This window comes from Esox lucius, chromosome 13, assembly GCF_011004845.1.
Source record: "Esox lucius isolate fEsoLuc1 chromosome 13, fEsoLuc1.pri, whole genome shotgun sequence".
In the NCBI taxonomy this organism is placed as follows: Eukaryota; Metazoa; Chordata; class Actinopteri; order Esociformes; family Esocidae; genus Esox; species Esox lucius.
Genome location: NC_047581.1, coordinates 8,684,219 through 8,707,555, shown reverse-complemented (window position 1 = coordinate 8,707,555; position 23,337 = coordinate 8,684,219). Strand labels below are relative to the sequence as shown.

The 23,337-nt window shown below is 38.9% G+C and overlaps 1 protein-coding gene across 1 annotated transcript in view; it reads right to left on the bottom strand.

The window, feature by feature from the left end:
* Nucleotides 1-3,548: 3,548 nt before the first annotated feature.
* The window catches only part of LOC105024690 (calcium-binding protein 7), a 31,766-nt gene continuing 11,977 nt past the window's right edge, over nt 3,549-23,337 (bottom strand). Inside the window, exons 2-5 of the mRNA XM_010894778.3 lie at nt 12,758-12,901; nt 11,502-11,614; nt 8,080-8,230; nt 3,549-6,461 (exon numbers count right to left, since the gene is read on the bottom strand). Coding sequence (XP_010893080.1) covers nt 6,334-6,461; nt 8,080-8,230; nt 11,502-11,614; nt 12,758-12,901 — 536 coding nt within the window. The 3' untranslated portion in view covers nt 3,549-6,333. The remainder of the gene's footprint in view (nt 6,462-8,079; nt 8,231-11,501; nt 11,615-12,757; nt 12,902-23,337) is intronic.

Genomic DNA, 23,337 nt, shown 5'->3' with positions numbered 1-23,337 from the left:
ACCCAGAAGGATTGCAGGCTCGCTGTTCACTTTCAGTTGCTTTTTCTAAACACGAGGTTACCCTGTTCCACTCTGATACTGGCTACAGACTGCCACCAGATCTGAAGCATTAAATCTCTAATCCCAGCCTCAGCCCCTCAGCCCTCTATTTCACAGGTCAGTGACTGTGAAGCAATCAACAGACTGTAAGGAAACCAAACAATGTTCTGTCTCTAGCCAAGGGGAGATTTCACTTAATTTGACCCAGGAGTTAGCAATGTCTTGTTTGTGTTAGCGGGGATACTATTTGATTTCATCATTGAGGCGAAATAGGTGTTTGGAGAAAAAGGCTTGCCAGTGTGTATCAGTCTATTTCTTAAAGGTGCTCTGGGCAGGTTGTTGGTTATCTGGTTAAAAATTGCTTACCGTAGTAGTGTTGTAGTTTACAGAGATGTATGCCATATTGTTTCTATCATATTTATAAAAAAAACAACAACAACATTAGCAGCATTGAATACGATACATTATGATGTTCTTACTGAAGTTACAATACTTTATTTACTTTAGGCTATTTTCCTTAGGCTATTATGTCCCATTTTAATTCCAACAGCACTGTCACAGTAAAGCCATGACAGCTGCACAAGCCACTATGTGTTATCGACATATGTTTTCTCTCATCCATCTTAAAAGCATTCACAGCGCCATGAATTTTCATGAATGGCGCCTGACTATGTGCTATGTTCCCAATATCTTTCGATCTGTCTGTCAGTCTATTGACGAAGAGTGTGAAGATTATCATGCAGGGCACAGTCATGGACCCAAGCTAGGATTAAAATTTAATCAGAAGTCACCTAACTGTCTGCTGTAATTAAATCAACGCTACTCTCTCCCCAGGACGATGTGGTCTTTAGGTGGAAAATACTAATTGGACAATTGGATATTCATGATTTTATAATTGAGCACTGATATGTGTCTTTTATGAGAAGCTAGCAAAAGAACGTGAAGTAATGTAACATTTGTCTGTTGTATCATCATCACTAGTCACAATTCTATACGTAACTCTTTTTACAGTGTCAAAATGCAAATGAAAATAAAGTAGACTAAATACCATTCCATCGAATAGAGGTCTACTGACAATAATACTAGGTATACTCCTACACCAATTTGTTGTTGGGTTACACAAAATTATGTGTAGCCCCTTCACCCCTAGCAGTTGGGGACCCCCTAGCAGTCTGGGGTCCTATGCAACTGCTTATGTTGCTTATGATTAGAAACCAGCCCTGAACCTATTGTGAAAGTCTTCCAAAAACACACTGTTTCATGAAAAGGTGAACTCACAATGTGTAAACGACCTCACCCTGTCTCAGACATGTCCTAATTAATCACAAACAAAATTAAGTGAAGCAAGGTATTTTGATGTGTTGGAATGCTGTGGGTTCACCCTAACAAAAGAATGGTATGGGCTTTTCATAATTGGCCATTTCATCCTTCTCTAGGGGGTTGGTGAGATCCTACTCAGGAGTATGACATCATTCTTGGCTTTAAAAAAAAGAAATGTCTGCTGAATGTATTTTTTTACTAGAAAATAATGCTTTGGCTGTAACTCTGTGTATGATGCTGTTTGAGCATCAGATGTTTTAAATGGAGGATGTGTTTTTTTTCCTGTGACTTCTACCCTATTGCTTAAAAAAAAAAAAGACTAATGCTGTGTCATGTTTGAACCTTTGACAAACGCGTTCCTTGAGGCAACCAGAGCAATTGATTAAAGGTGTCCCGTTAAAAATGAAATAGGATGTTTTTTTTATAATTTTTATACCCCTGCAGAATGAAACGCTTGTCACGCTGATTCATATTGTGACATTATTTCTATTTTTCCACATTACAGGAGTATAGAGTGTGGCGAGCCTCTTCCTACCAGCACCTCACTAATGCAGAGCGAGAACGCTCCGCCATCGGATGCTCAGGAACAGGGAGATCATGCACTGGGAAAGCATTATGGAGGAGATTGGTAGGACTAGCCCCACCCCTAAACACCTGCCACTCATCAATGCCTATCTGGACAGCTATAAAAACAGGAATTCCCAGAAGGAAAGCTCTTTGCAGTAACTGTTCGTGTCTGTCTCCCTATACAATGATGATGAAGCACCAACGGAACGACCCATCGAATGAGGCGCCAGCCAGGGAAGCCACATGAGCCTAATGTCTGTTCACTCTCATTCTGCTGTTGGTGCGTAACAAAACGCCTTGGGGCTTCTCACACACTATCCGCCTCAGTGTCTTTAGTTTGCTCCACTAAAAGAGGGAAAATATATTTTCCAGAAAATAGCTGAGTGATGATGGGTCAGTAGTCACATTATGGGTGACATTTTACCGATGCAACAATAGACCGTAAAACTAAAACTTTATTGTTTTAACCACTCTGTGTTTACTATGCTCTTGCCAAAGTTCAAATCTATTCCACAATGTCTGGTGAGTGATATGTGCTCTTTTGAATGTAGAAGTGTTAATGTGTTGGTTATCATCTCTGAGATTGGTATTCATAAGCTGGGTTTAAATCGGACTGGGAGAGCTGAAGATCACAGAAATGCTTCCTAATAGGCATCCCACATCACGTGGGTCAACGCGTATGAGGGCATGCTCACTCTCCTATTGACCTCAATTCACTTTGCAGACGAGAATCAACAGAGTGCAGTGATCCCAGGAAATCTCAGCTGGCCGATTTGCATCGGTCCCAGCGTGCTGCACTCAAGACATGATGCTAGACTGCTGTGGTCAGCTTGGTGGTCGATCAAAAAGCACCTTACATAGCTGCGCCAACTTAGATGCCCATAATAAACAGAAATATGTCACCATTCCCCACCAGAGACGTAAGCCTGAATAACCAAGTTTTAACCATGGCACCAGCTGTCTTTAGACACATCTCCCACATGGCTTACAACATCAAAACAACGGGATGGAGAAGTTAATGTCAGACTTGTCATGTCTGATGTCTTTGAAGATTTTGACACGTCAGGGGCCCAGCGCCTACTGTAAAGAAACACCTTTAAATCCATTCCCCAGTCGGTTTTGTTTGAGGGGATATTCCAGTTTGTCTAACCGCGGCCTGACTTCCATCAGAACCTACAAGGGAGCAGATGAAGGTGGTGTGAAGCCTGGAGGATTGATGCTGTTACTGGGCTAGAATACTAAACATTTGGGAGGAATGATAGCTACAGGCGTCATTCTGATCAGCTGGGATCCAAAGATAGACCATGGACTGACAATCAACTGTGTGTACCCACAATTGATATTGCAATGTACTTATTATCAAAGGGAGCTGTTACCTAAGGTCCTAAACCTTGTGGCAGATTGAACAGCTGGGACCAGGAAGCTCAGGGAAATCAAGGACAACTTGAGCTATAGAATAGCAATCCATTGAAATACTGTACCTAATCGAAACCATCAGTATTTAAATTGAGTTCCTTTCCAAAAAGTCAAACAATGATTATTTATGGCTAGTCCATAAAGCTGTGGTTTAAAAACATTGTTAGCTATGGTTGTAGGTGCTGTGAATATTCATGAGTAAATGGTGGTGTTGATATACTTTTATTTATGTGACATACCATTCCACTGACAGATACGTACATCTGGTGTGATCAATGAACATACAGCCACAGGGGGCAGATAATATATTATGTTTTTGCAAGATCTAGAGAAGAGACATCAAGACCTGAATTGAATCTGAAGGAAGGTTTTAGGCCTTGCAGCTTTTAAAGGAAATTTCATATTGGGCTGACATTTAGAGCCTTTAAGGTGAAATGTAATGTTAGAGAAGATTAACTTTAAAAGCTCCAATGCCTCTAAGCCGCTAAAGATTGAATCCAGGCATTAGTATCAAATTGCACTAACAGTAATGGTACTAGAACATTCAGTTGACTATTAACATGTATACAATACAATAGGTTTTGTTTCATACATAAAAAGTAAAGACATGATTGATTTCTACTTTCGTACACCTTTGCTTGGCAATAAACCATGTTTCATAGGAAACACTTTATGTAAATGTACAATGCCCAAGTGTCTCGGAAGATAAGGCAAAGTCTCAGCTAATGGAATCACATTCTTCAGACACTGTTTCAAACAGCAGCACAGTCTCAGCAGAATATAAGAAATAGAGACATTTAACCAGTGCAGTCAAATGTCAGCTAAATTAGTTAACCCTAAAGGCACTGGCACATTTCAACCCCTAAAAGGTATACCCCCAAAACATATTCATTTTTTAAAACACATCCAAGTTCATTGGGTTGAGCTCTAACTTTGGAATGCCCTGGGCTATAAACTCAGTAAAACTGAGACACGTAACAACATGTTGAGTTGTTTTGGTTGACCTGAAAATATACTTTATTGTGAGGCAAAATCTGGAGTAAACAAATTATTGTGTAGAATATCAGCTTTTTTACAGAGGGATTCAGTGGGGCTTGTGAGAAATAGTAGCTTTCCCGCCTAATAGGCCAAATCTGGAGTGGTATTCTAGCCCAGGTGGTCTTTTAAAGGTACATATAGTCCATACTTCGTGCCAAATGTCAAGCTTTTATAAGAACTTTTTATTTTCTATTTCACTATTTGGCCCACGTGATCAACTTAAAACACAAAAGCGATATCGTTTTTCATCTTCTGTGCCAAATGTGCAGATTTTCAAGCCACATTGTATTTTGGTTTTACTATTGCACACATTCACAATATTTGTTTTTATGTCGTAACTTGATGCTTGACTTAAAGTCCTAACCTTTCAAAATGAGAGAAAATAAGGATTTTGACATTGGTTTGTCAGAATGTACACAGGTTAGTGCTTTTAGGGTTATATGTTCTCCAACAGAATCTGAAGGGGTTCATAAACTGCTCTTCCTTTTTATTGTACCGTTACTTTCATGAGAGTAGGATCATTTACAATGAACTATTCAAAACATATGTAAGTACATTTTCTATTGGAACACAAGCATAATGGTGGTGAATTACCCATGTGCACTGCAGCACCTTATTATAAAGTGCTGAATGAAAATAAAAAGCTATTTGTTTACAGTACATGTAAATTGACTCCATCAACTCAGAGTTATGCCTTTGCATAACACACAATTCATTGCTGATACTGACTACCGTGTCAAAATGCAAATACCGTGTTGTATTCAATCACAAAAGATAAAAACCTGACATTACAGCAGTGCCATAAAAGATGATAGTGCTTTTAATGCCTAATTATCTTATCATGTAGTGTGAATGGTATATCCTTTCAATTTAAAAAAGACAGCATAATAAAATAAAATATATTGCTATGGTATGTTTAAAGTCTCCATAGCCAGAGTATTGCATCCCAAGAATAACAAGGACCTACCAGGGGACAGTTATGGACTGAAGGTCATTGCTGCTGCTTCGATTCTCCTGAGCCAAGCTGACCTATGGATGACACTAAAGGATTATATTGATCATATATGGGGTGAAATTACATGTGAGATGTATACTCATGACTTATTGCTCAATATAGCAATGTATTTGGACTGAACACACCAACAGAGAACAAAATACATTCCATTACATCGTTTTCTTATACAGTGCGGACATTCTTCTTTGTATGTTGTTACGTATATATGTCACATATCAAGCATACTGTATGAATTCTCAGTGATATGCTAATACAAGTCCATCACATCTGAGCCTTTTGTTTTTCTATGGCACTAAGAACGGGGTGCTCAGTGAAGCTAATAATCCACAGTATGTCAATAAGAACAGTTCCCCAAAAACGACTTTTACAAGGTGAGCATGTTGTCTATTAAACAGCCCTTCTGTTCATGCAGAACTGTAAAATATTTATTTCATGAAATATTCACTTTTTTGTTTCGTTGTTGATTTGGTACACAGTACAGACGTAAAAATACATAAAAATAAACATCATCACTTCCCTCTCCCGACCCATGAACTTTCACCTATAACCTGATCCCTTGACTTCTGACCCTAACCCCCATTAACAGTAGTGGTCACTGTTGGTCGTGAGTGAATTATAACACGCCTATGTTTGTTACACAGTCATATGGATACACACTGATAACAACATTTACAAGTGTTTCAAGAAACAACCGATTAAATCCATGCACTTCATGCACAGATGATGGTCATCCTCCAGGCAGAGTAGGAGTTTAAGGAGCAAGTTCAGAAAGGGTGCCAATGAAGTCACTTGGATGAGAGCCATTAACACACAAATGCTTTCCTGTCGGTTTATTTTTAATAACACTTCGATTGTCTGTTGTTGTCTCAAAGCTTTAACTCAGTCAGTTGTCCGGGTGTCTTAGAGTAGTCTCTTAGAGTGGGCTGGCATGCCCCTGCCTACTTCATGCCGCTCCGCAGCACCTGATTGGCTGCAATAAGCATGACGCTGATGATGAAGGCGATGGCGAAAGCACATATTAGGCTCTTGCGTACACACGTTTGCTTTACTTGCTGTGTTGGACTAGCTGCTTACCAGGAAAGGGAGGCAAGACAGAAAAGGAAGGTTAGGTATGCAGAGGAACAGAGATACAAATTGTGACAATGGTTCTCATGCACCTGTTAGTCAATTCAATCAATCCTATTTCATGCCCTCTGCACATATCTGAACCCCGATGCGAAGGTGAGTTATGTATATCGTCATTTCCAGTGAGAAATCTCATCTGGAAATGTACAAGAACGTGAACACAATTACTACGGATGAACACTGCTTGGAAATTTGTTCCACACCTGTACGTGCGACATATAATTACATAGATTACAACGCTGATTTTAGTTTCTGCCAAACGAGATAAACAAATGTATCGACATCTGAGGAGAATGTTGTAGTATAGTGGTTCTCAACCCTCTCCTGGGGACCCCACAGCTGTTCCATGTATTTGATGTATCCCAGACCTAGCAAGCCTAAATCAACTCGCCTGATTATTAAGTCCATTACTGATTGATTCATGTGAGCTAGTTCCCGGACAACAACAAAATTGTGAGACAGCTGGGGTCGTTTTGATTAATCTTTATAGTATTTTGTATCATAGTTTTGTCAATAGGTTAGACAGCCAATTCCGGCTATGCGTTTGTCCACCATGGGATATCTACAAATCTATCTACCACCTGTTAATGCCATTTGGTTAACTTCTATGCCTGTCTCAAAACAACCATTCAAATTGTATTACAATGTGTAACCAACATCTGTTAAAGTCTATATATGTAACTGAGACGCACAAAAAACAGTTCACGTCCATTGTCTTGCCCATGAGACAGTGTGACCCTAAAATGATCTGTTATAAATACAGTATCTCTGTGTGAGTATTGCAATAGAAGTTCTCTATCTTTTCTGTCAGGCTCTTCTATGTCCACTGCTATAAGCCATTCATGCATAGAAATGCATAAGACTTGGTTAATGTAATGTTTGATCAAAATGACATTGTGACATTTTTGTCATTTAGCAGATACTTGTCTAGTGAGTTACCTTAAGTGCAAACATTTTAAATTGTTAGGTGAAACAACCCCACAGCAGAATAGTAAGTACATTTTGATCAATGAATTCATTGGCATAAGTAAGTGCTGGCAAGGAGATCATACAAATAAATTAACATAAAATATGAAACACTTACAAAAGACAACAGAGGTGGTGACAGTGGAGCTATTTTAGGTACTTGGGTACATTTTCAGATGTTTTTTGAAGACATGCAGAGATTCGCTATCCTAGCCTCCGAGGAAAGCTGGTTCCATTATTTAGGTGCTGAGACAGAGAAAAGTTTTGATCGCCATAACGGGAACTACCCCAAAGGTTAAACTACAAATTGTAAAAGTGTAGGCAACGTGATCATCTTTATAGTCGTTACTATATAAGAATTTCACCTGATAAAAACATTACTTCCGGACCTCGGCGTCAGAGTTAGAAATAACAGTCTCTGTAGTCTCTAGAACAAGACAGTTTATCACAACCCTTTGTTGTATATCGTATCTCCTAAAACCTGAAATTAATAAACGATCCATTGTATGACCATCAAAAATCAATAGCATATCTTAGCTTAAAGATATTGAGGGCAAAAAAGTGATTTATGTTTTTATTATAAGGTTCCTTACTGTCTATATCCACCTGGCAGGCCCCTGGATTCTCTATGTGACTCTCCTCAGTCATGATGATGTTCTCAATGTCCTTCATAGTTAGGTGGTCACAGAACGTATCATACAGCAGCCTCTTCAGCTCCTCCACTGTCAGCTTCTGCATATCGGTCTGGACATATACAAACACACAAACACACAGGAAAATATGTCACTGTGATTATACTGTTCCTAGGTTGTTCCTATTGTTTTTTCAACCCAATGGATATGATAAGGATTTGGGCATGGTAAGAGAACAGGGCACTTACAGTGGGGAGAACAAGTATTTGATACATTGCCAATTTTTCAGGTTTTCCTACTTACAAAGCATGTAGGGGTCTGTAATTTTTATCATAGGTACACATCAACTGTGAGAGACGGAATCTAAAACAAAAATCCAGAAAATCACATTGTATGATTGTATCATTTTATTGCATGACATAAGTATTTGATCACCTACCAACCAGTAAGAATTCCGGCTCTCACAGACCGGTTAGTTTTTCTTTAAGAAGCCCTCCTGTTCTCCACTCATTACCTGTATTAACTGCACCTGTTTGAACTCGTTACCTGTATAAAAGACACCTGTCCACACACTCAATCAAACAGACTCCAACCTCTCCACAATGGCCAAGACCAGAGAGCTGTGTAAGGACATCAGAGATAAAATTGTAGACCTGCACAAGGCTGGGATGGGCTACAGGACAATAGGCAAGCAGCTTGGTGAGAAGGCAACAACTGTTGGCGCAATTATTAGAAAATGGGAGAAGTTCAAGATAGCGGTCAATCTCCCTCGGTCTGGGGCTCCAATGCAAGATCTCACCTCGTGGGGCATCAATGATCATGAGGAAGGTGAGGGATCAGCCCAGAACTACACGGCAGGACCTGGTCAATGACCTGAAGAGAGCTGGAACCACAGTCTTAAAGAAAACCATTAGTAACACACTACGCCGTCATGGATTAAAATCCTGGAGCGCATGCAAGGTCCCCTTGCTCAAGCCAGCGCATGTGTCCAGGCCCGTCTGGAGTTTGCCAATGACCATCTGGATGGTCCAGAGGAGGAATGGGAGAAGGTCATGTGGTCTGATGAGACAAAAATAGAGGTTTTTTGTCTAAACTCGACTCGCCGTGTTTGGAGGAAGAAGAAGGATGAGTACAACCCCAAGAACACCATCCCAACCGTGAAGCAGGGAGGTTGAAACATAATTTTGGGGAATGCTTTTCTGCAAAGGGGACAGGACGACTGCACCATATTGAGGGGAGGATGGATGGGGCCCATGTATCGCAAGATCTTGGCCAACAACCTCCTTCCCTCAGTACGAGCATTGAAGATGGGTCGTGGCTGGGTCTTCCAGCATGACAACGACCCGGAACACACAGCCAGGGCAACTAAGGAGTGGCTCCGTAAGAAGCATCTCAAGGTCCTGGAGTGGCCTAGCCAGTCTCCAGACCTGAACCCAATAGAAAATCTTTGTAGGCTGCTGAAAGTCTGTATTGCCCAGCGACAGCCCCGAAACCTGAATGATCTGGAGAAGGTCTGTATGGAGGAGTGGGCCAAAATCCCTGCTGCAGTGTGTGCAAACCTGGTCAAGAACTACAGGAAACGTATGATCTCTGTAATTGTAAACAAAAGTTTATGTACCAAATATTAAGTTCTGCTTTTCTGATGTATAAAATACTTATGTCATGTAATAAAATGCAAATTAATTACTTAAATCATACAATGGGATTTTCTGGATTTTTGTTTTAAATTCCGTCACTCACAGTTGAAGAGTACCTAGGATAAAAATGACAGAGTTCTACATGCGAGAAACACTGCCGATTTTACAGGTTATCAAATACTTGTTCTCCCCACTGTATGTGTATGCCTTATTCAATGACAGTCTTGATTTCCAAACCCACCATAAGATGTGTGTGTTTGTTCTATATTGAACACAAACTCATAGCTAGAGCAAGGCATAGACATGGGAAGATTAAATCTGTCATGCTCCTGCATACGAAAAGAGTCCTCCGAATATCCCGGGAATGTCAAAATGTCCTGAGGACATGCCCTGTTTTCTTTGTAAATATATATATTTTTAAATTTTCACTGAGAATAACAAAAACAACACCTGATTACAATAAATCTAAATGGATTTCATAAGTAACTCTGACAAGACTTCAAACGCCTTACCGGCTGACACTGTCCTATTAACCATCTACCAAGTCTGCCAATTAAATGTTTTCTTCCCTATTCAAGTCAAAAGACCCCATGCTATAGATAGTTTCACAGATGACAGCTAATACATTTTGATCACCCAGAAGATTTTTGCTTCAGCTTGTCAGTGATAATAAGCAGGAAGGAAGCGATTGAGTCATCCTTAAATTACTGTGGGATTTGGTCGCGGTATTTTGGAAGAAATTAATTATTTTCAATATCTTTGGTAAAAATGTATTTGGGTACATTGTCACATTCTAAATTGACAAATATGGGAGCTTAATGACTTGAAATTATATTTTTGCACTAATGATGGAAACACCATGGAGATATTCTTTAGGGAAATGTGGATTCTAATAAATGGATGACAGTCAAATCTATGTTCATCAATCCTTTTTAAAAAAGAACTTTCCATAGGGACATGATTAATAAATTAATTAGATAAAGGCAAAGTCTTCAAAATAATAACTATTTTCTTTTTACGGCTTTACATAACCAAAACATTTGGCTCAGCGATAGCAGTTAGCTCACAGTAATTATCAAGGCAGCAACACTAACTGCATAAAACTAAGGGAAAACAACATGTGTTATAAAGAAATAGGTATCACAAAAGCCTTTGTTTTATTAAACTATGCAATATATTAAATACATTTACACTGTATAGCATCACAAAATATACAGCTTCTGAAAAAATTAAGAGACCACTGCACCTTTTTTCTTTCCTTTCCAAAGAATTCAAAAAGGAACAGAAGGGTTAAAATTAAGAGACCTCTGCAAATTGAACACTTCTGTTCCTCACTCAAAACTTTCCTTTTCAACTTTTCTGGAAAGGAAAGAAAAAGGTGCAGTGGTCTCTGAATTTTTTTCCAGAGCTGTGTACTCAATATCTCCAAAACATGTCAGTACACGGTTCCACTCTAAACACTTTCAAATGCATTTAATGTAGGAAATGCCCATTACAAGAAATGTGATTGAGCATCTACATCACCAGTGTGACAAGCCAATTTGCGAGAACCCAGTTGGTTCTAAATTGCATACAAATCGATGTTTTGCAGTATAAAGGGCTTATTATTCAATAAAATTTTAATAAAAATAAGAAATGTGTAATGAGTCATGTTCTTGTCATTTTAAAGTTATTTTACATGGTGCCAAAGTCCAAGGAACACAGTTCCCACCTCAATTCAAGAAAGCCAGGGTAATGATTACTTGCCTTCCAGAATACAGAATCAAAATCGGTTCCATGGAACTTGTCAGGCATTCCGGCTGCTGTCAGCTTTGGTCCAAGGAGAGTGACAAACTCCTCAAAATCCACCTGACCATCACCTATTGTTGATAAGTGGTAGTTACAATGAGTACAGAGGAGAAATATGCCATGTCTAAACATCCTGTAGTTTGGACTGTAAAAGTTATATATCCTAATTCTGTAAAACTCAAATTTAGACCCTTGTTGCTTGGGTCAAATAAAAGGGTCTACAAGCCTATTCACACTACAGTTATGAGGACAACATTTCAATTAAAATAAAATATACATAATATGTAAATACACTTCTATTTCAACAAAATTGTTGGAATAGGTGGAAAAGATGAGCATGTAGCACATTGCCCTGTTATAATATTATCTGTTTCTTTGTGCAACAGTTGGCTAGTTTTATAGTTTAGTTGGTTAATTTAGATATTTAACTTAAGTTTGATTTCAATAGAGCAACAATTTACTATAGTCACATGGATTAATGAATAAAGCCTAAACATTTTGAAACTGACTGCAGTTACTGATTATTGTTTTGGGCTGACTAAATTGGTGTCGGCCAGGTACCAAGCTAAAGCTATTGCACGCAATCCCAATTTCAACACACACAGAACCCTATAATATTATAATGTGACCTGTAAAATCCAAGCTTAATCAAAACGTAATCAAACAAAACAGCATTGCATGGAAATCAGCATCACTTTCTAAATGAAGTTTGGAAAGTGACAGTCATGGAAAGTAGCATTCTAGCTGTTAAGGAATTGTAGCTGAGCGAGCTTATCAAACATCCTATTAAATAAACAGTAATAGGTGTATGGGTGCTGCTTAATAGTGCAGCATGCATAATGTTAAATATGTTACCCATAATACAGTGCTGCTTGAAAGTATGTGAACCCTACAGGGATGGTCATTATTTTTGTATAAAATATTAAGATAAATTCACACAAATGTTCTCTAAATTCATAGTAAAGACATTCCAAATAAAGGACACAAACAAAAACATATGAATCATATTAACTGTTAATTGGCCTGCTTTTCTGTTCAAGAATTCCATCAGAATTCATGGTTTCCTAGATGATGGAAGGAGGAAAATCAACACAAGCACCACACATCTTGACATTCCCACCGACATGATTGACAAGTGCTTTACAAGTTCAAGACCCATACCCCGGAGACTAGATTAAAAATACAGTTCCAGGTTGTGTGTGTTGGTGTCTCACCGTCCATGTCCAGTCTTTGTATGATGACCTCCAGCTCCACCTCATTGGGCATATAACCCAGGGACCTCATGGCCATACCTAGCTCCTGCTTGGAAATAAACCCGTTACCATCGCGGTCAAACACCTTGAAGGCCTCTCGAATCTCTGCAAAGACACACACACACACACAGACAGATACACAAACACATAACACATAAAAGTGTTACAAAACAACCTTAAACAACAACAATTCTATTACACTTTATTTTAACAGTCGTAATTTCCATCTGTAGATGCTCTATGGATAGAACTACAATCATTAAATGACGAACTATCTTGATAAGCAACTACTTGCTAAAGGTTAGGAGTAGGGTTAAGTTTGGAATAAGGTTTAGTAAAGGGGTTATAGTTTGAATAAGGATTATGGTTTAGGTTAGTATGTGGTTAGCTGAAATGTGTCCAAAGGAAGATATTAAGGCACTCTATATAAAGTAAATAAAGTGTTACCAGTGATTTTTACAAACTCATAGCAACACTTGCTGGTGACAATAAAAAAAAACAGTGATTCTAAATCTACTGGTTTCTCTAAAAGTAATGTGAGGTCAACAAACTATGTATTCACTTTCACAGATGTAGATTGGATTTGAGAAATATGCGTATGTTATGTAATCAGAAATTATATAAAAAATGTGAGAATAATTTAACTGGAAAAAAAATATTCTTCTTTTCCAGAAGGTGTTCTACTTTAAATTAATTTAGAACATAATGACCTGTTCTACCCTTTAATACTTTTGACATTGACCTGAAAAGCTTTAAAGCCTCTATGAGTCATTGATTCCCATCATTAAATGCGTCAGCAGATATCCGCCCAGTTATATAAAATGTTCTACTAGTCAATTGATATATCCAACAACATATTGCAAAATATGTATCGTACAGGAAATCAGTTCAGGTGATTTGTCTTTCTGATGCATAGATTTAGGAGTAATATTTTCTCTTTCTGCCGACAAGAATCAGAAAGCACATTGGTAAAATAATCATGTATGTAAGATTTGTTTCAAATCCATTGTGAGCCTATGTAAATTGAGAAGATATGGTATCCAAACCTGATTTGACTATGAATTACTTAAAACAAATCTGTATTTGGATATAAGCCAAATTTAACTAGCTCATGATCTCAAAGATACTAAAACTGTTTTCAATTTCTTAAATGTCTTAAAGAATTCTAGTAAGATTGCAATTTTTTGACCGGTCCAATTATATGAACTAATTCATGTAAAAATACAAGGAAGAATATTTTATTCTTTATTTGATTATTCTTTTTTTTTTTTATGAATTACAAGTGAAGAGATTTATGATTCTGTGTTCGTACTCACAGATCATTGTTAGTGATATGCTGTCGAGTGAAGGTGATTTGCTATTGCGTTGATGGAGCAGGGTGTCAGAATTGGGGATGTATGGGCAAGTCTGGCCAAAATAAACCCCTGACACCTATGACAAATAGTTAGTGTGAGAAAAACAATAACAGGAAGAAAGAATGATGACAGAATGTGTTGTGCGTTGTAGGTCCACACGTACTGCTGGATGTTGCCATGGCTCGGGGAAATATTGTTTTTGAAAGGAGTAGAATAGAATGGATATCCGTGCACTACAAAGGACAGAGCAAGTTAGATATCATGCATTTCAATGAAATACAATGTGACACCTAATTTACAAGGTGGAGCAGAATAACATTTTACTCCAGCAATTTTTGTATTTATCCAATGTCTTAGGCGAGGTATGGGTTTGACTTATTTAATGCCTCTGGGTAAATTGTTTAACCTTTACCCCAGGCCAAAAAACATTGTTTATATGCTTCAATAACAACACCCAGGAATCCACCTGAGGTCCCTGCCTCCAGCTGTTTGCTGTATCAACAGCACTGCAGCAGAGTAGACATCTATTTTACTAAAATGCTCCTTTGCTACCTCTCAGGAGGGCCAGTCTTTTAGAGAAGGTGCCAGAACCATTTGGGCTGGAAATGCACTGCATACAAAATCATTCACTGCACATGAATAAATTACATTTGCGCATGCCTATCCGAAGTTTTCAAGAAGCAAATAATGTCGATGCATTTCACAATTATATGTTGTAGATATGATGCTGGATTCACTGTTCTACCAATGTCAGTAGGATGTGTACTGTTTACTGGGCTTATATCTTACAATGCACTTTACGTACAGAATTAATAATGGCCATGATGAATAATTGTTCTTTGGGGAAACTGTATTTGTTCAAGTTGGACTAATAAAAACAGGCCTGATGATAAAATAATTAAATTTGCCTGGGTTAATTGTAATGCAGCCTAATATGTTTATTTTACTGGTACATATACGTTTAAGTAAAATGTTTGAACACAGATTGAAGTGAAATGGAAAGTGTATCTACCTTTTCGACAAGCACTGTATATCATGTTGCAGCACATCTAACTTGCATTTTCAGAACATGCTCAAAATCAATTATATTTGTAGTCAGGGCCGTGCACAGGCCTTTCAGAGGGCACACGCCAAAATGACACAAAAGGGCTCCTTGCCCGTCTGCTTCCTCATGACTGCCAGCTTTTGCGATGCGAATTATACAGACGGACAACGCATGCTGGTCTGCTTGAATGACGCTGGTCATTCACAGGCACTGATAAACACTGACATTCGACCCCCCCCCCCCCCCCCCCGCCAATGTGCAAGTGCCTTTATGTAGTTAAAATCGTAGACTCTCCAATGGACACCTCCAACATCGACCACTAGGGGCAACGTGAGCGGTGAAACTGCTCTTCAAAAGATGTTAATAATGATAATGCTGCTTGCAGCCACGCGACATAGCTGAACCCACAAAGAGATTCAGTTCTGTCTTAATTATCCCCTTCTTTTTCTTTTCTAGTGAGATAAAATCAAGTTTTAAGTTGTACAGTATAGGCTGCAAATATCTACAGTTATATATATACACAATTTAGCAGTCAGATTAAAAACTGTCAGTCTTTCTCATGAAAGCCATTATGATTAAGGATTACCATACCATCGGAAACATAGTAAAGAATGAATTCTGTTAAAAAATTATAATGGAGAAGCAAATATAGATGACTAGATGGTGTTCTTATAAGATTCTATAACCAATACTCAGTTAAGGGTAAAAATTACATTGAAAACTGCAATGTCTGTCTGACTCTCCCATGCAGGTTTGTATTTTTAGAATGACTGATTTTGCACATTGTCAGCCCAGGGATTTGATCTAGACACCCTTCAATTACAGGTGAGATGCTCTAACCACCAAGCTAGACTATTGAAATGACAAACTGTCTCAATTTGTCAAAAAAGGAACTCCTCAGTTGTTCCTTGCATTATCCTTAAGTAATATTTCAAACTGAAACGTTGGTGGATCCCTGGTAATTCAAATTGAAACTGTGGAATAACCCTGAACAGAACCCCTTCTTTTCATAGTTCTTCTAAGAATATGCTGACTAACATTTTCCTTGAAGAACCTACAGGGTGTCCCCCAGATTCTAATAGTGAAGGATCCACCAACATTTTATCGTCAGAAGGTACAGTATAGCTCAATATGGAGAAGCATTACCCAAAGAGGAGATCAAGTGTGTAAGCACCTCTTCCTGGCCCTAGCCCTCTCTCAGATATTGTTCCCATGCTACTGCAGATTTCCTGTAACTGGTTTTGACCCTCTTTAAAAAGACCTCTGTTTGTTCCCCTTCCATTCCTTTGTTCCTCTTCACTTCAGTGAGCTTTGGAGGTCCATCCTCATCTCTCTGTAAGCGTGTGCCACTACTGAAGCAAGACTTCTGTTATTTGTACGTGAGTGGCATTTGCTTTGATGTAAAAAGGTGGTTGTTGGGCTTCAAAGATAGATTACTCTTATGTTCAGTACAGTAGGGACCTTGGGGGATGATGAAAAGCATTGGGGAAGAGCTGGAGATCTCAGAGATTTTACAAAGCCATTTAAAGTCTGACCCCACAAGATAAACATGTTCTGGGCTTCTCTCCCCCATAATGTAAATCCATAAAGTAGAAAGCCACAAACGGTGTCTCACCAGAGCTCACAAGTAAGTCAGCGTCTCATCAAACACAAAGTATTTGTGAAAAGGAAAGGTATCTATCAGTTCCACATGAAAGTTACACTGGGATGGCAACGATATTCACAGGAAACTCATATGAGCCGTAATATCAGAAAAGTTGTTTGAACGACTTGGATTGATCTTACTTTCAGGTGATTTTGGCTCAGAATTCAAAGTTGCTTGATATATGAGTGTCAGTGATTGAGCCCACATGGTGATTGGAGATGTGGGCATAGTCAACAAAACATTCAGTATAATAGGATTAGACAAAACAAACAGCAAAATTGCACACAAAAAATAACTCATCCTGCCAACCAGCAACAAAGCACGTTGCATTCCAATCCCGGTTTGCCTCTGAAACTAAGAAGGCTTGATCCTGGTCAAGTCTGGATGGGAGAACAGATACTGCTGGTGTTGGAGGATCAGTTGGAGGATCAGTTGGAGGGAACGCTAAGGGTAAAATTCCAATGCCCTATGGTACTGCATTGCGTAGGTGCCGGTTTTCAGATAAACAGGTGCCCTGAATCTGGTCCACATATCGACATGGCTTCCTGCTCACCCCTAGCTTCCAAAAGGCTTATTCATCCACTCTCCTCCACTTGTAAGACTTTCCTTTATTTATTAAATAAATAACTACTGACTATTCTCAATCAATAAGGTCTGTACAAAAAATTAAATACCCTGATGCGAACAGGTTTTCCAGAAACATAATCTACAGAACGAAGTGCCCTTCAGCCACAATGTGATTGCTATTGATTGCAATGGGATGCTCACATTAGCATATGGTGGTTGTATAACTAATAATAAATGCCTATAGTCTTTCCAAGGTCAAACAAATATTTGCTGAACCCTGAAATAGATTCAAAAACTTGATGTCGGAATCAAACCATACTGGGCAGAACATAACTATTTGAGGCACTGCATCACATGGAGTAAAGCCTAAGGTTCATGCTTTGAGTTGCATTTTTTGTCTGCTGTTCAACTTTGCTAATTACGGGCTGCAGCAGATTTGGGAACTGAGGGCTTTGAGAAATGGGAAGTGGCCTAAGGAGAGGAAATACCCAATCCTATAATCTTGGGTACCACTGCACACATACACAGAGAAACACACACACACCCCCCTATAATCCTGGGCTCCTCTCTGGGAGTGCTCCCTTCTCTGGTCAGTGCATGTGTGTGTGTGTGTTTGGTATCCTCCTCCAGTCAAGCTCCAATCTGCCAGGAAAACTCCCTCACATCAACAATTGCAGCAGACCAACCAACACTTTATGTAAGCCCCTTAAAAATCAATGCTCATGACAGAAACACCTCTTCACTATGTGTGTGTGTATGCGCGCATGCATTTCTATTCCTGCAGATATTTTTACACAGCTACCGCAAACCTAATCCATTGTGTGTTGGAAAGGGGCCTACCCAAGCTTCCAAAACATCAGAATATTACTGTAACAGCATCCGAATATGGCTCTGGAGCGCTCTGAGAGAGGAGGGGGTGCTGCGTATTTCTGGGAAACTCCCTGCCCAGGTTAGGATGGAAACCCTCTCTAGAACTACAGCATATATGATGAGTTCTGAAGGAGCATGTTAGGCCGCTTAATGTGCACCCCCGCTCTCAAGACCATGGCGCTGTGTGACTCAGAGAACGGCACAAGCAACCCCAAGGTCACGCTATGAATTCCTGCAGGGATATCACACTGACTAAATGTGTATGCTCTCGGTGTACAGTTTAGTTGCCGTGGATAAAAGCATGTGCTAAGTGGCCTATTATTACCACGCCACTGTGTTGCGAAGGGGCTTAAAATGAGCGGGAGAGTTTGTTCAGATGCTTGGAAAAAATGCAACCCTACCCTTTTACGAATTCCAATTTGACCGGATAGCGTAGGCCTATATTATTTTGCAAAAAGCTGTGAGATGGATCACTGAGTTGGCATTCATTCGGGTTCTTTGGGATATACGAGAGTCATTGGTCTGACTCCTCTTTTTCCTCTGTTTTTAATACTGTGAGTGTTCCAGTAATCTCACCAGAATAGAGCTGAGCCTGTCCATGTCCTCCAGGCTAGAACCATGAAAACACCCAAAAAGGTCAAATGATAAGATGTTAAGCTTCGCTATGCATGGAAACAAAGGCGTCCAAAGGTTTCTTTTAAATGTATCCAAATGTTTCCCCGGAAAATACACACAATCCTTACCGAATGGATCTAACGGCAAATACAACAAACGTAAAATGTTTGATCGAATAAACAATAGTATGTGTGCACAGTAAATGTAAGTGATACGACACCATGGGGTGTGGTCTTTGGTCAACACAACAGCTAAGAACTGTTCTTTGTCAAAACACGTGGCAGAGTGCATGGACATAGCGTCTAGCAATATATCACAAACCAGTGCCATGACTTATAACTCTTTTAAACAGGTTACCAAAAATAATTATTGCAGTAAAAATGTATGTTATGTCATACATGCAATGTATTTTGTCTCTTATAAACTGAGTGGTTGGCATCCTGAATGCTGATTGGCTGATACCCAGGGTATATAAGCTTGCATACCACACATATTACTTCACATTACTTTTAACTGCTCAGATTGCATTAGTAACCAGTTCATAAGAGTGATCATCTTGGGGCTGATATATTACAACCTTTCCACTGCTAAGCTCTGTGTCCAGGCACAACGTGATGCGTCGTGCCTAAGAACAGCTCTTAACTGTGATATACTGGCCATATACCATACTGACTCGTGCCTTATTGCATACATATACCACAGCGGTCACTCAATCAGTATTGAGGATTTCAACCATCCGGTTTTTAATGTGCAATATATAATAACGTTTTTTTTTTTTTAATGAAGACAAATCATTACTCAGCAGTGAAGTACCTTCACAGTGGCTTCTTTCGTTGAAAATAAATAAGTGGTACACCTCCTAACCTATAGCAATTTATTTCACAGGTGAAGTAGTTTCAGGTTCAATGCTTTCTGTAATTAATCTAAAGGGAAGTAAAGGATATGATTGCACCACAACTGACTGTTATCACATTTTAAAGTTGACTCCTTCATTCATAAAATTCAAAAAGTTTCAGCAACTACATTGAAGAACACAGTTTGGACTATCTGCACAATGAATAACCATCCATGAGTTACTAAAGCAAAAATGTGTGAATCAATGAAACACTAATCAACCTGTTCTGGTCATCACAGGGTGTGAGTTAGTAAATCTGTCCAGTAACCAAAAGGTAGCTACATCAAATCCCCAAATCAGCAAGGATATACATTGGTTGTCCTGCTCTCAACCAAGACAGTGAACCCTAACTCTGAGACTGTGAGTATCTCTGAATTAGAGATTCTGCTAAATGATTACAATGTAATGAGTAAAGCTTTCTTTAGTTGGTGGCTTCTCTTATACTTTGAGTGGAGGAAGACAGGTGCCAAATGTGAAGCCAAGCCTGACTTATGAAAGGACTACTGAGAGTTTTCTAAATTAGGCCTTACTTAACTACTTCCCTGCATGTGAGTATTGACCATCTGGCAATTCTGGGAAATGCCTGTGGCTTAGACAATTCTTTAGTTGAGTCGACTGGTCAAAATGTACATGCAAACGTATACCCTTTCGATAAACCTTTTCAAAATGAACATTTAGTTAGAAATATAAAAATCTAAAGAAAATCGCACAGTTTCAATGCTATTCTAATCTATAATGAGTCTCTAATCTGAGTTGAGGCTTAACAAAGTCACATTCAAAAGTTACATTGATAAAAATACCTACTCTGAATGTCATTATCTAGAACGCACTATATCAATTCTCTAAAAATGGAATGGGTGCCGATGTTGAAAGAGTACACTCCATTTTATCACCTCACTCAAAAACCCCGATTTGGTCAAACAGTAAAGTGCATTTCTGTCATTCCTGTAATGAAAGTGAGTGCCCTGTGCCTGCTATGCCAGAGCTTGTTGCATTAATGAGTGAGCCACTCATCTCTCTCCATGCACTCGAGAGAAAATTGTGTTCTGATCGCATAACGTTTCTAAAGGCAATTGCCGGGAAAAACACTGCTTTGGAAGTTTCATCCCCTTGTTCCTGTTGATGAGAGGATCCTGAGTATTTGCAAAAAGGGTAATCTGCCAGCCATTGCTCTCATTGCATGGGTCTCAAGTGTTTCAATACATTCACTGTTACATTTACTGAATTAATGGCTACTAGCAGACTTTAATATTATCTGAAAGGGTGGGTTCATGTGTTTTGAGATTCCAATTCGTTTGGTGTCCAACCAGATTAATTTGTTGATGATGCTAGTTAGTGAACATAGGGAGTTAGGCCTTTAATTCATCTATACTAAACAAAACAAAAAACAAGAACAAGAAATTCTAGAGTCCTATTTTGACAGTAAAATACTGCCACCGTCATTTACTTGGTAACCGAAAATTCATAAATCCCTGAATTTGCTTGAAAAAGATTTATCTTGATTATCTAAGTAGTTCCTTTATTATAATTAAAAAACATCTATGTACGACTTTATCACACTATTAGACCTTTATTTGGGTCATACCAATATTGTTTAGTGGCACCAATGTCACCAGGGGAGAATGTTAGTCTGGAGGCTTGTAACAGTAATCCGCCCATTGAGTAGTTGATTCAGCAGAACACGTAAGCCAGCCAGGCGCTAATTTGCAATATATATTCTAAGTTGTTAACTTGTATTTGATAACCTGTGAGACTTAAGTAGACAGGCAGAGAACAGAAGGAGTGTAGTGACAATAGAGAACACAGCAACAACAGCAATGCAAACAAAATGGCAGAGGCACATTTTTAATTATAAGTTGTATCTCCAGCTGTTTTTTCACAGTGTTTGTTATAAACATAGGCATGCACATTTCTTCCAGTCCCAAAAGATGATGGATGATGTCACCCTGTCAATCTTCTATGGATTCTAGAAATCCATTGCATTTACTGGATCTTAATCCAGAGGCATGGCCCAAATGTACAGTACATGCTGGCTTCATCACCAGCTATGTCAAGTAGCATTTCTTTATCAGCGGTGACAGATGATGCTTTTTAGGTGACATAATTGAAATGTACTATGCCCTCACAGTCTGTCAGAGAAGCAAGACGTTTCTTACCGGTAGATACAGGATACAGCACACAAGATACAGTATATTAAGTTGTACTGTGAGCCAGTTTATGATTTGTTGTATTGGATGATGGAATGTATCTTCTTAGTGAGGAATAATAAGGTTGCCATAGTAACTTTTGGATTTCTATTTAATGTGCTAGTTCCACAGGTATATATTGCCAATAGGCAGACATTATTAATCTACTTATGTACAAATGTTTGTTCTATTCATCCCTGCTCATCTCTTTTGTCACCTCTTCACCAGAAGAGATTCATTACTGCATACATAACCAAGTGCTACACAAATCAACTAATATGAATGGATATTACAAAATGAATGAATCAGTCCATTCAGAAACAAATCATTTTATACACCATCTGCTAGAAGTTAAGTAATGTTGTCTATCTCAATTCTTAAAATATAAATCAATGATAATTATACATTCATTCTTGATGAATGTTACAAATACCTCACGTCCTACCACATCCTTTCAATGTTTTCACTGTAAGGTTCGTGGACATAGAAACAGAATTATACAGTATGAGCGGACATTACCATTCAGTTTTGTTACATATTCATTTTATATCATTGCATCGAGGCCAGGCAGCGACGTTCCAACCAGCCTATAAAAGGACTAAAATATGAAGTCTCATGAGCCCTTTGCCATATCTTTTCCATTTGGTTGGATGGATGTAGTCTCCATGTCAATCTTCTCTAGATTCTAGGCCCATTCCATTTACTGTCCATTTAAGTCCTGAAAAAAAAATAAAAAAATATCCTGAGGCATGGCCCCGATGTACAGAACAGCGTGATCACCAGCTACACCAGGTATGTATGTCAAGTAGCATTTCTTCATCAGCAGTGACAGACGATGCATTTTAGGGGACAAATTGAAATGTAACCCTCTCTCGCAGCCTGTCAAAGAAGCCATAAATCTCTTACTGGATGAGATGTAGCTGTCAAACGCTAACAGGGGCGGGCGACAGTGACGAGTCTGAATCCGTCGGCGTGGGGTGCGTTATTTCAGGATCTGGAGGATGCTCTCCGGGGGGGGACAAAGATTGCTGTGTCAACTTTTTGATTTCTGTTCAGTTTTCTCATTTATTTAATGTTACCAAGGGACGCTGTTGTATTTACATATTGCTATCTCTCTGTTTCAGAAGACACATTGTCCATCTTTCATGTGCACTTTGAATCCCCCTACTATAAACATGAGGTTAATTTTGCTGCTTGGTTCATCAATAAGCAGAACTACAAAAACATGAATGAGAAAATGGTATTTACCCTCGGTCAAACAAGTTGCAGCCTTTAACCTGTCCGTATTCTACCCTTCAGAAAAGGAGTCATCAAAGCCGTTGTCCAGTTGTTGACTGCAGTGCAAACTCTACTGAGCAGCAGT